General features: G+C 31.2%; 1 protein-coding gene across 1 annotated transcript in view; it reads right to left on the bottom strand.

Annotated features, from left to right (window-relative positions):
* The window catches only part of LOC143232573 (uncharacterized), a 58,778-nt gene that overhangs the window by 5,018 nt on the left and 41,689 nt on the right, over positions 1 to 12,071 (bottom strand). Inside the window, exons 4-8 of the mRNA XM_076468169.1 lie at positions 6,441 to 6,578; positions 5,358 to 5,443; positions 4,889 to 5,090; positions 4,091 to 4,212; positions 583 to 727 (exon numbers count right to left, since the gene is read on the bottom strand). Coding sequence (XP_076324284.1) covers positions 583 to 727; positions 4,091 to 4,212; positions 4,889 to 5,090; positions 5,358 to 5,443; positions 6,441 to 6,578 — 693 coding nt within the window. The remainder of the gene's footprint in view (positions 1 to 582; positions 728 to 4,090; positions 4,213 to 4,888; positions 5,091 to 5,357; positions 5,444 to 6,440; positions 6,579 to 12,071) is intronic.

The raw sequence follows: 12,071 nt of genomic DNA, 5'->3' as shown, positions 1-12,071 counted from the left end.
TGTGGTAATGTTTTCAATAAAGATTTATGATAAAACAGAATTGCAGTGTGTTAGCACTACGTACAAGTCTGCAATGCGTATTACCTTTTTGTAACAGTTTTATACACTAGGACCTATATTCTAGATGTAAAAAATATGCCTTGTAGAATGTCTCCTACAATTCATCATTATTCCAAGTCTAAAGTGTCAGTTCACTCCTCTTTCAACTCTTAACCATTCCTTCAATTATCTAATTATACTAGAAAATGTAGAAAATATACCTTAAGAGTGTTTCATTAAAAACCTTTATTACTGCCAGTTCAGTAACATTATTTTGATTTACTGGGATAATATTATATTAAACTTTGTTACAAGATATACCAAATATGTGATACTTCATATTATATAATGTTTGATTAGGGACTGTTCAACACTTGCACCATTGAAAGACATTCAGTTATGAACTTGGATCACATAAATATATTGATATTTAACATATGGTTTACTTACACTGAAATTTAAAGCTTCATGTTTTGAATTACTACTTTTAAGATAATTAGAGAAAATAATGAAACATATAAAAGTGTAAACAGCAACAGATACCTTCTGTTGCTTGCTCTTCTCCTTCCTTCTTTCCATGTTTATATTTCTTGGATTTTTTTACAAGGCCGTTTTCAATTAGACTATAGGCAGTGTCAAGAATAGTTTGGCTCAGGTCTCGTGGGATTATATCAAGAACCTCCTTCATCTGTGAGATGAAAAAATGACAGTAATGTATAAATTGAAACTTCATTAAAAATTGCTGTTAAAAGAAATTGTAAAAATTAATTTTTTAGACTAAATTTGATTTTGAGTTTACATACATACAGACTTATGTGAATCTTCAAGAAAAGTTTTATCTTTTATATTAACATTCAGAAGAATGTCAGTATTATTTTGTAAAAAAAAACTTAAATAAAAATAAATGTATAGAGTTATCAAACAAAGTCAATACTTGTATTTGGTGCAGAGGTAAATTTATGAACTTAAATGCTAAAACCTGGTGTTTTAGCATTTAAGTTCATAAATTTACAAACAAACCACTGAAATTCTGGAAGTATCACTATAAACACCAGATGGAAAGAGCAACCATTGCTCTGTTACTGACAGTGAAAGGCAAAAATAAGATAATTTTAAAATCCATCCACAAAACCAGTGCATATCAGATAATGATTATTCCAAAACACCATCACCATATTAATTTAATTGAAATCTGAGGGTCTAAAATCCAAACAGACATTCCCTCTAATAACTGAAAATGTTGTATTCAGGTAAGCCGATTTCGCTTATATGAGTTATGAGTATCAGCACTCTATCCAGAATCTCTTGTCTGTAACCTTTACCAGTTGGCTTCATCAATTTATTCATCTAGCTTAGCATCATTGACCAAAGGTTTTTATTACATCGATGTTTCATGTTTCCTCTCACTAGATCCATCATCTCACCCTTTCTCTGGCTGCTCACTTCCATCATCCACAAAAGGAGATTGTGCAGGCTGGCATGTGGAATACGCATCACACATTTGTTGTGCATTACTTGTATCAAATGGCCATCACGTCCTCATCTGGCTAACACTTACTGTCTGTTGCCATTCTTCATAACCTGTATAGGCTCTGAATAGATAATTCCTCACTTTTTTATCTCTTACCTTTACAGTGGCCTCCTTCTACACCCATGGATATCGCTTTGTGGTGAGTGGTGCTTGTCCAGGTATACTATAACTATAAATCTGCACCATATGACCTCACATGTCTAACAACACTCACTTATAAAATTCAGTTTTTCGTAAGACTGCTAAAGAGTTCCTTGTGGCATTTTTTTCAGAACTAAGGCCTATACCAGACTGTACTAACTCATGGACTATTATGAGTAAAGCAGTGTTAAGGTTACTGCTCATCCTTCTGGTTAGGGTTGAATAATCAGGGATTGGCCTGCTTTTTAAAATAGGGTTTTCATGGTTATCCACTGTATTACCTTACAGTGTTGCTTTCCTCTGGACTTCCTACTCCATTGTCCCTCTTTCTTAAAGTAGAGTAGAGAAGTCCTTACCACTTACCAGTTTCTAACTCCTGGAGCCTTAAACCATGGATCAGAAGACAAATTACCAATGCTGCCTGGTTTTGGACCAGAACTGACTCAAAGAATACAGTCTGATGCAACCTAGCCACTCTACACCATCTGGTGCATCCAATTACAGACTGGATGAACTTCTTTTTCCATATAATTTAGTGACACATATCTTTACAACAGGCAAAAAATATATATGGTAAATGTGGTACAATCTGTCAAGAGTCTGACCCTATACATTATGGTATCACACCCCATGGGTTCTTTTCAAGCATCCTCCAAAGACTGCTCATCTCAGTAACTTACACACTAGTCCCTCCACTGGTTCAATTTGGAATTCCAGTTATTATTAAACTGTAGGTAAGGTTGATGTCAGAAGCCAATATGTTCCTACACTGAAAATGAATTTCTTAACTCACACTTCCTACCCATCCTTTCCACTCCAGGTAATGATAGTACTGTACAATATAGAGGGAGTTAGCTGCTCTAGCAGGACATGCCACACTCCTATTGGTGGAGGCTTGTCATATACTCATTTGTATGTTACAGTTCTGCTGTACAATGTGTAAATATATCAGGGTAGATGAGAGCATCAAAGCTAGTGACAAGCAAAAATTGCACATATAAAAGGTAGCACAAATTAAGGAAAGCTATTGTAAGAGAAGAGGTAAATATCTATTAGAAACACATTTTCAGTTGTGGAAAATGTTAACTTTTAAACTTCAGAAGAATATCAATGTAATTGAATACCGCATTATGTGGAAAGGCATAACATTTTTCAAGGGGCTGTGAATAGTAAGTAACATTACAATAGAGTAATGCACAGCTAACAAGAAACTGTTATCATTGTGATAAACAAAGGGACTATCCATGAATGTAAGCAAGAAAAAAATTATCCTAAGTAAAAAATAATAATAATCAGAAGATCTTAGTTGCAATATTTCAACAAAAAATAGAAAACAAATCATCCTGGTGGTGTTGATGAGGTTAAGTTGTTATGAAAGAAACTTTCTACAAAGTGAAAACTTAGACTCACATCTCTATTTGCCAAGCAGATACTTTAACTAACTGAAATACCAGACCTGTGAATGCTGCAAGTCTCAGTTCACACTTAACTGCTTTGTAAAAATGAAATGATTAGTACTTCTAAGCTAAGTAAATCTGCTTCTAAAAACTAGAATCAATTTATTACAACATATAGAAAGTGTTACACCAACAGAATATAAATCACCAATTGTCATCTCGCTTATAGATCCTGTATGGTTAGTTTTAAAGGACTCCACAAAATAAACCTAAAATTATTCATGGCCTGTATTTTTAATATGAGATGGAATCTCTAGTAGAATTAATGAACTTATAGTGAACAGATGAAACATGTAATGCATGTGCAACCAGAGGTTCAGCACCAATTTCTTAATGCTTTAGATGTTTTCTTGCTATTAAACAGAAATAAACCTTCAAGAAGATATTAATATTACCAGTTCTAACACATGTAAAACAGATGTAAAGAAATCATACAAGTTGTACTGATGAGAAATGCATTAATAGGGGTTTCTGTTCTAAAGGAAAATTTTATTATTTTAATACAATACCAATGCTAACCAACTTATGTGCTGAAGATTCACAGCAGACTTTACAGTAAGATCTATGTCATCAAAACAACAAGATACTTACTTCTCTGAATTCATGATTACTTAATGCTACAAGCCAGATACTTTAGCAAGACAACTAAAAATCTTCAGAAAAATGGTTTTAATAAAGTGAATTTTCTTGGAAAATTTCAGCAATAAATATTTAATTTTTATATCTGGTTTATCAGATTTATAGAGAATTCTTACCATTGGTTTTAAGTAATAACATTCAGATTTGAGAATATTAAACTGAAAATATCCCAATTTTGGGAATTACTGATGTTTTTTCTTAATTTCAAAAGATACATGCATATTTGAGTTACTTCAGTAATTCTTGGCTGTTCAAATTAACAGCTTAAAGTATTAAAACTTACTCGACTGTTGTCAAACTTGAATTCTCTTCCTATCCGGGGTAATAAAAGTCTGGTAGACTTATCAATAAAACTGTTCAACCAGACAGCGAAGTATGGTGCATTCATTGTTGGCACTCTATAGCCTGTAGATGGGATAAAAACATGTACTAATTAATTCCAAAACAAAGTATTGTTTTTGGGTAATAATGAAGTGATATTAGGATGTTCTGTTGCCTAGATTACTTGTTTTTAGAGGTACATACTCAAATAAACAATGTGAAGTGTGTGTATTATCCATACAATAATCCATTACAGTGAAGTATGCAAATTATGAATGCAAATAGAAATAGTATAAATGCACGTTAAAGTTACAATTCATTTCTTTTCTATTATTTGTAAAAAGTTATGATTGTTAGTAAAAGGATTACAGAGGTGTCCATGTAGAATAAATACCACAAAAAATCAAAGAAAAACATTACTATATATGTGATATATATAGAACAATGTTATAAACTATCAACAGTAGACATAAAATAATATTAAGGTTTTTTTTATGCATCAAATAATTTAGTCAATGTGCTACTCTACTGAATAAGATCTGACAAATGTCACCCAAGGTAAGCCTCCGAAGATGTCCAAAACTAGTCATATGAATGTTCTTATGTGATAGTTTTAATATAATTTCATTGACATGCAATTTTCCGACAAACTTATTTTTAAAACATGCTATGATCAAATAAAAATTATATTTAGTTATTAAATGCATTAGTGTTAAAAGTTACCAAATAAAACATCTGCAGTGTCACAGTAGGTTCATACCTTGAGGTTTAAATTCCTTGGTTAACATCAGTGCTATGTCTTTTAACCAGACAGTCTGGGTAGAGATAATGTGACGATGACCATCAGAAGAAGGTGTAGTCATTGCTTTCAGGTGAGCCAAAGCTACATCTCGTACATCACAAACACTGAAGTTTACTTTTGGAACTAATGGCATTCCTCGCTCTAGAAGTCTTTTCACAATCTAAAAAAAATTTTTTTTTCAAGGAATGTACATTGATCAGATTGAATTGAATACTTCACATTGTTTGAAATACTAATTAAAATACAACCAGTTAGTTTGAAGCTATGTTGTAAGGTATCAGATATTTCAAAGTTCGAATATTTTCGTTTGTCACCATCTATAGGATAGTATGAAACTTTTACAGATAATTACTGCAATAACACAGTTGGTTGATTTTTTTTTTTAATTAATGAATATAAAATAAATCACAATGAAAGGATGTCTCACCTCATTACTAGTGCCAAGTGTAGAAGTTAACACAGGACCAAGTACTAGACTTGGATTAATCACTGCCAACTCAAACTTTTTGTCTTCTACATCAGAGAGATTAAACAAAATTATATATTTGAAAATAAATAGAATACCATTAGTTATACCACTGGAATTACCATTAGTTATATCCATCACAAGTTACTTCTACATTATAACTTTAATCTACTGTTTTTTCATTCAGTACTTTACTAGTACAAGAATATTTTCTCTGGATGACAACATTTCAGAAACTGTATTTTGTTCTGTCTTCAAAAATAATATAATTTTAACTTGATAAAAACATTTATTTTCATAACCAGATTTTTCAGGCATAAACCTTTTTAAATAAATTGCCCATACACACTAAAGTGCAAGTCAATCTCACAATAAAAAAACAAAGTCCTGAATAAGAAATAATTTTATTAAACTTCTTTCACTCACAATACTTCAATCTAAGATATATTATTCTAAAAATATAAAACTATTGTAAAATAATATTATTTTTAATGTACTATTATAGCTATAAAACTTATGGCAATTACCATGAAAATTAATAAAATTAAAGTGGCAAATGCTTTTCTCCCACAAATTGTTTAATATTTCCAGTGTGTTTAATTGATGTCACTTAAGCTGAAAACAAGCTTATCTGACTTAAAGAATAACAGAGAAGCTACTTCATTTTCCATAGCATTAAAATTATTGCAAGATATGACAAGTGCTTTACCAAAAAACCAACTTCACTGTGAGAGAAATACCTTATATCTTAAACTGTCAAGCCACATTGCATATAACTGCAGTTACATGCACTTTAATTCTCGTGTATGATAAAATAAAAAGCAGAAGAAAAAATTCACATTGTTAGTACTTACTGGAAGGACTGATTTTATTTCCTTTCAAAATGTAAGATTTCAGTTTGTTGTTTAATGTTTTTCATATCTAACTAGGTAAAAACACTACCCATCAACTAGTTAAATAAACAAACAAAAAATTACGTTTCTATATAAAAACCAGAAATTCAACCTTGCTCTTTGCTCAATATCTAATGAAACTGTGTCCAACCTGGCAGATCCTTAACAAAGTCCCATGCTGCCCTCTCTGCCATTGTTTTACTTTTACTATAATAATCAAGTGTGGCTAACTCAGTATTGGTCCAGTCAGATTCAGTGTAAACCTTGCCTTCTTCAACAGTAGTCTCACCTATTGCAGTAAAAAATCAAGATACATAAAAAGTGAGATAACCAAACCTGTTAGAGAAAAATAACATTATATATTATAATCAAACTTTTACACATAATGAAAAGTTCAGACTTATACAATGATGATGATTAAAACAAAAGGACAATTCAGAATTTACTTTAATGACAAGCAGTGTTAATTCTCAAGAATAACAACTGTTCAAAATATTGTTTTCTTTACATAATTTATCCTACAAATATGCTGTCACAATATTGTAAAATATTGGATAAAAATGTAAAACAAAGACAGATCACTGAAAAGAGATATGCAGCAAAACTTCATATAAGAGTGAAAAAAAAAAGCTTTCTCAAGTGTCCAATTTGATGCTACCAGTGTTCTGGGGCAAATGTCTCCGAGTACTTACACAAACATATAATAATTCCTAAATGATAGACAATGGACAGAGCCTTTCAAACCTGTGTAACATACCAAGTTTAGGTTAAGTTTTCCACCAGATCAAGGAAACAAACAATGGTGGTGTGTTGAAAGTAGCTTGTTGCCAACAGAAAAATTTATTTAAAGCAATAACACAAACAGAGAAATTGCAAGTATGATTCAAACCTTAATTGTGATTAATTAGTAAACAATTATGTCATGCAAATTTGTTATTAGTTGATTGTTCCATTATTTGTTCACACATGAAAATATCGAAAATAACATGTTTTCCTTTGCAGTTGTTTATTTTCAAGATGATAATTATAAATGTTTGTGTAAATACAAAGATTAGAGTTTAAATCTGGGAAGTATATAATGGAATTTAATAATACCCCAAATATCAAGGGATATCTACTTATAGCTTGTAATAAAATTAGTTATTTAAGTACATAATCTCCATGCATATACCAAGTGTAGTAATTAAATTATGTCATTTTGTTATATCATTACACACAAGAGTAAACACATTTGTTGTTATCAATAACTGAAAGGGTAAGAGTATGTCACATTCTTCAATAAAAATCACTGAACATGAAATTGCCTGAACTCCTTTACATGTTCTCCTTTATTTTAGTTTTGATTCAGAGGCAAATATACAAATCATGTGATGCTTTTCTTGCCATATTTAGTTTCCACAATGTGCAGATGATTAGGGTAGAGAGGAATTGAAATGTGTTAGTCACAAATCATTTCATATTCCTGCAAGAAATGTTCTTGAAAGTGGGATTAGATAACAGATGTGTATCTCTTTAACTGTATAACTAGCATTAAATGGTGTGAGTGGGTGTGTAGTTTTAGGTATAAATGACTAATAAATTACAGTGCTAAATCTGCAAGTGATAATTAGATGTCTGTTTATCAAAAACAGATAACTGAGGACATAGTAAGATGCATATACAAGAGGTTACAGAATGGGTAAATGAGATCACCATTTTAATTCAACTCCTTATATGTGCTTTGTTCTTAATATAATGCCACATTATAACAAAAGCCTACATTAACGATCTGTGGAAGTAGCCTAACCTAAAATAACTATTCTTATTAGTTTGCTGTAGTTAGAATTACTGTAATGTATAGGAGATCATATTAATTTCTACACCTGTCTTTGCTAAGATACAGCAGTGGTATGTATTTTGTGATGGGTTTCACATTTATATATTTAGAATGGATTGTAAACAGCATTAGCAGCTGAAATAATATCACAGGAAAAAAGAGAGCAGAAGGAAAAACCTTCTTGCAATTTGTTTTCTTTTAGCCTTTTTATTCTAGGAACAATATAATTTTCTAAAGGACAGCACATATGAAAAGTAGTAGTCATCTTCATTGAGGCAGAAAAATACGACAGAATGTAGCCTGAGTGCCAGATTTTTGGTGCACAGTTTTTTACTAGTTATAGTTTCAAGAACTGTATAAATTATACTTACTGAAGAAGATTTTTTCAACATTTTCCAGTTGAAAAATGAACACTTAAGAAAGCATAGCCCAGAAGAATCAACAACACTTGAACTACTGTGTGAAAGAAGGTGTACTGAGTGGACAATGCTCATTTTTATAGTTATTAAATTTTGTGAACTAATTAAAGGCAAACTTTTATCATAACACCGATATATTCCAATAAAGGACAATAATAGAGAAAGTTTTAGCATTTTGAGTAAAGAAGGACAAGTACTTGGTGTAAGAAAGAATAGTTGTGAAAAAATGATATACTGAGAAATGGAAAATAGCCTGTGAAATGTTGCAATCAGAAAAGGAACAGGGTCAATAGACTGTCAGTACAATAAGTATAAAAGTCAGATAAACTTACTGTATTTACTAAATAAAAAATCAGTACAACTCAGTAAACAGCAAAAGAAATCAGCTACTGAAAGTTTACTACTAAGCAAAGTTAGTAAGCTTGAAAAACATAATTAACGAAAATCAGTAAACTATGTAAACAAATTTACCAATATAAATTAGTGTACTGAAAAAATTCACATGCAAGTTGTTAGACTGAGTGACAGAAATAGCCAGTGAAAATTAGCTTATTCTGTAAAGAAAAAGTACCCAGTGAAAATTATACTTAGCTAGGAACGATAATTGGGAAAATAAAATAAAAAATATTGGTTTACTGGGTAAAAGTACATGACTGTTATAGAATTAGTTTGTCTATCACTTATATCCCATAAACTAATCAGAAAACTATCGTATTTGGTAAAGGTATTAAAGGGATGATGGAAAATGTGATTCCACTGCCAAAAATAACCATCAATTTTAAGTGAAGTAGTATTTAATAATAGAGAACAACAAGGATTCCAAGTAATTCACATGCTGAAAAATCACCCTATTGAATTCCTAAGCACAAAACTAACCATTCAAAGTATTGGTTACAATATATTATGCACATATAATAATACGATAAAAAAGGTCACTAATATTTTTTGGTATAACAATTCAAAAATTTCTAAAACAGCAACTTTTTCATCTAATATCCACTTACCTGACCACTTCAGCTGAGTTAGCAACTAAATGGCTCAAACTATCACTAAAAGATTTCTCCAGCTTACTTGATTGGTCTGCAAGTATCCACTTTTGGTAGTTCAATAAAAATCAACATATGTACACAGGTATAATACAAAAGGTAAACATATCATGTAGTTACTTAAATATCTTTTCAACCCAACAGATGGCACTATATACTGATGGATAGACACACAACAGTTTCTAAAGCTAAAGTATATACTTTATACACATACAACATGGCCAAGCGCGTAAAGCGTGCGACTCGTAATCCGAGGGTCGCGGGTTCGCACCCGTGTCGCGCTAAACATGCTCGCCCTCCCAGCCGTGGGGGCGTATAATGTGACGTTCAATCCCACTATTCGTTGGTAAAAGAGTAGCCCAAGAGTTGGCTGTGGGTGGTGATGACTAGCTGCCTTCCCTCTAGTCTTACACTGCTAAATTAGGGACGGCTAGCACAGATAGCCCTCGAGTAGCTTTGTGCGAAATTCCAAAAACAACAACAACACATACAACATAAAAAGAAAACAAATAAGATTATTTTAAAAAATTATGAATTTTAAAATGAAGTAGAGATCCTGCTTTAAAAGGTAATGAAACAAAGATTAAAACCACAATCATAAATTTATAAAATTAAATCCATAGTTTGGTAGCTTTATACACTTATCTTATAGCAGGATCCCTATTTCATTTTAAAATTTGTAATATTTTAATACCCTTCAGATAAAACTGATCATGAAGTTTGCATAGCAAATATTCATGTCTGCTACTACTAACATTCCCAACAGAAGGTGACAGCATGTGAAAGATACTATTTAATTTTTAACAAATTCAGTATGATATCTTAATAAAGCATCATTGTTATTACCATTGCTGTAATATACATATTGTGAACCGTATTCTCTGTCCAAGCGTTCATCCGTATCCAATTTGAAAAGATGTACATGTAGGCAAAACTCAACATTCACATTTGAAATGATGGAAAAACAGACATGAATAATCTTGGTTCTTTTTTTTTTTTTGCAAGCAGGATATTTTACACTAAATTATTAGGAATTAATTACACTATCATTCACAATTCAAAATGTGGTATTACTTAAAGAATAAAAATGTTCATTTATCATACGTTATTGTTGACCACTTCTTAGCATGACTGAAATACTCAACGATTACTTTTCATAGTGGGAGGAGTAAATAGCTCAGAGCCTTGGTAGTGAGTAAAACCAAGAGTGGAACACAACTGATATTTTTTTTAGATTCCATGAAATAATTTAAATAGATGGATTAACTTAAACTTTTCCCATCACTGAGTACAAATACCTGTACTTGTGATTTAAAAGACTCAGTATTATGTCCAGATATATAATTCTTGAGTAGTTTAAATGTAGAATGAAACCTAAAATATCTGATCCTAGTTTTGTGGTCCATAAAATGCATATTTTGTGATAATCACCAGTGGTAATACCTATTTTTGACACTGGAATTACCCTTTTAATCATTCTTTTAGTTCATCTAAAAAGTATTATAGCTCTATGATGGTTATTTTGAATTACAATAATATGAAAAAGCCAACTAACTTTATAATAACCCTGGATATAAAGACTGGTGTATGTGTTATGTTATGTAATATCCTATAGATATTGGTATATTCACTTTTTTTTAGTAAGATGTTTTATATTGGTATATAAAGTGTAATCCACTGTTACACATATTTTGGTATAAAGTATAAATTAGTACATCTGCTGGAATATTCTTGATTTTTAATATATATTGTACTAGTATATTTCAGTGAGGTATGCATTATAATTTTATATGTATATAGAGTAGTAGACATCATTTACATTCATATAATGAATACTAACTGGTGTGTCACTGTGATATACAGAGCACTATACCAGTAAAATATTACATGTGTAATGTAGTATACAATGTAGAATAACATGACATAATATTTTGGAACAACCCAGAACCTATTTGTCCATCTTCGCTGTTCCACACACTAAACTATTAATAAATCAATTTTTTAAAAAATCTTAAAGCCATCCCTTATCATTCATGTACTTAAACTTTTTCTTAAACTCATTTAAATTTATTACTTCTACAAGATCTGATTTTTTTTTAAATCTCATGCAAAGCTATATAAGGGCTATTTGTGCTAGCCCTCCCTAATTTAGCAGTATAAAACTAGAGGGAAGGCAGTTAGGCATCACCAACTCTTACTCTTTTACCAAAAAATAGTGGATCTGCTCAAGACATTATAATATCCCCATGTTTAAAAGTGGCAAGCATGTTTGATGCAACAGGGATTCAAACTCACAAGCCACAAACTGTGAGTCAAGTGCCCTAACCACCTGGCCATGCCACGTCCTACAACATCTGAAACAACCCATTATAAGGACCAACCACAGTGTTAGAAAAATAAAATTGTCTCAGCTGAAGATTACTCCTATTCTGTCAAAATTTATATGTTTATCCCCAAGTCCCTAGTTCTACTATTCTCACTGAAACATCAATATTATCAAT

Source organism: Tachypleus tridentatus, chromosome 11, assembly GCF_004210375.1.
Source record: "Tachypleus tridentatus isolate NWPU-2018 chromosome 11, ASM421037v1, whole genome shotgun sequence".
Classification (NCBI taxonomy): Eukaryota; Metazoa; Arthropoda; class Merostomata; order Xiphosura; family Limulidae; genus Tachypleus; species Tachypleus tridentatus.
This window is presented reverse-complemented; position numbering and strand designations above follow the sequence as displayed.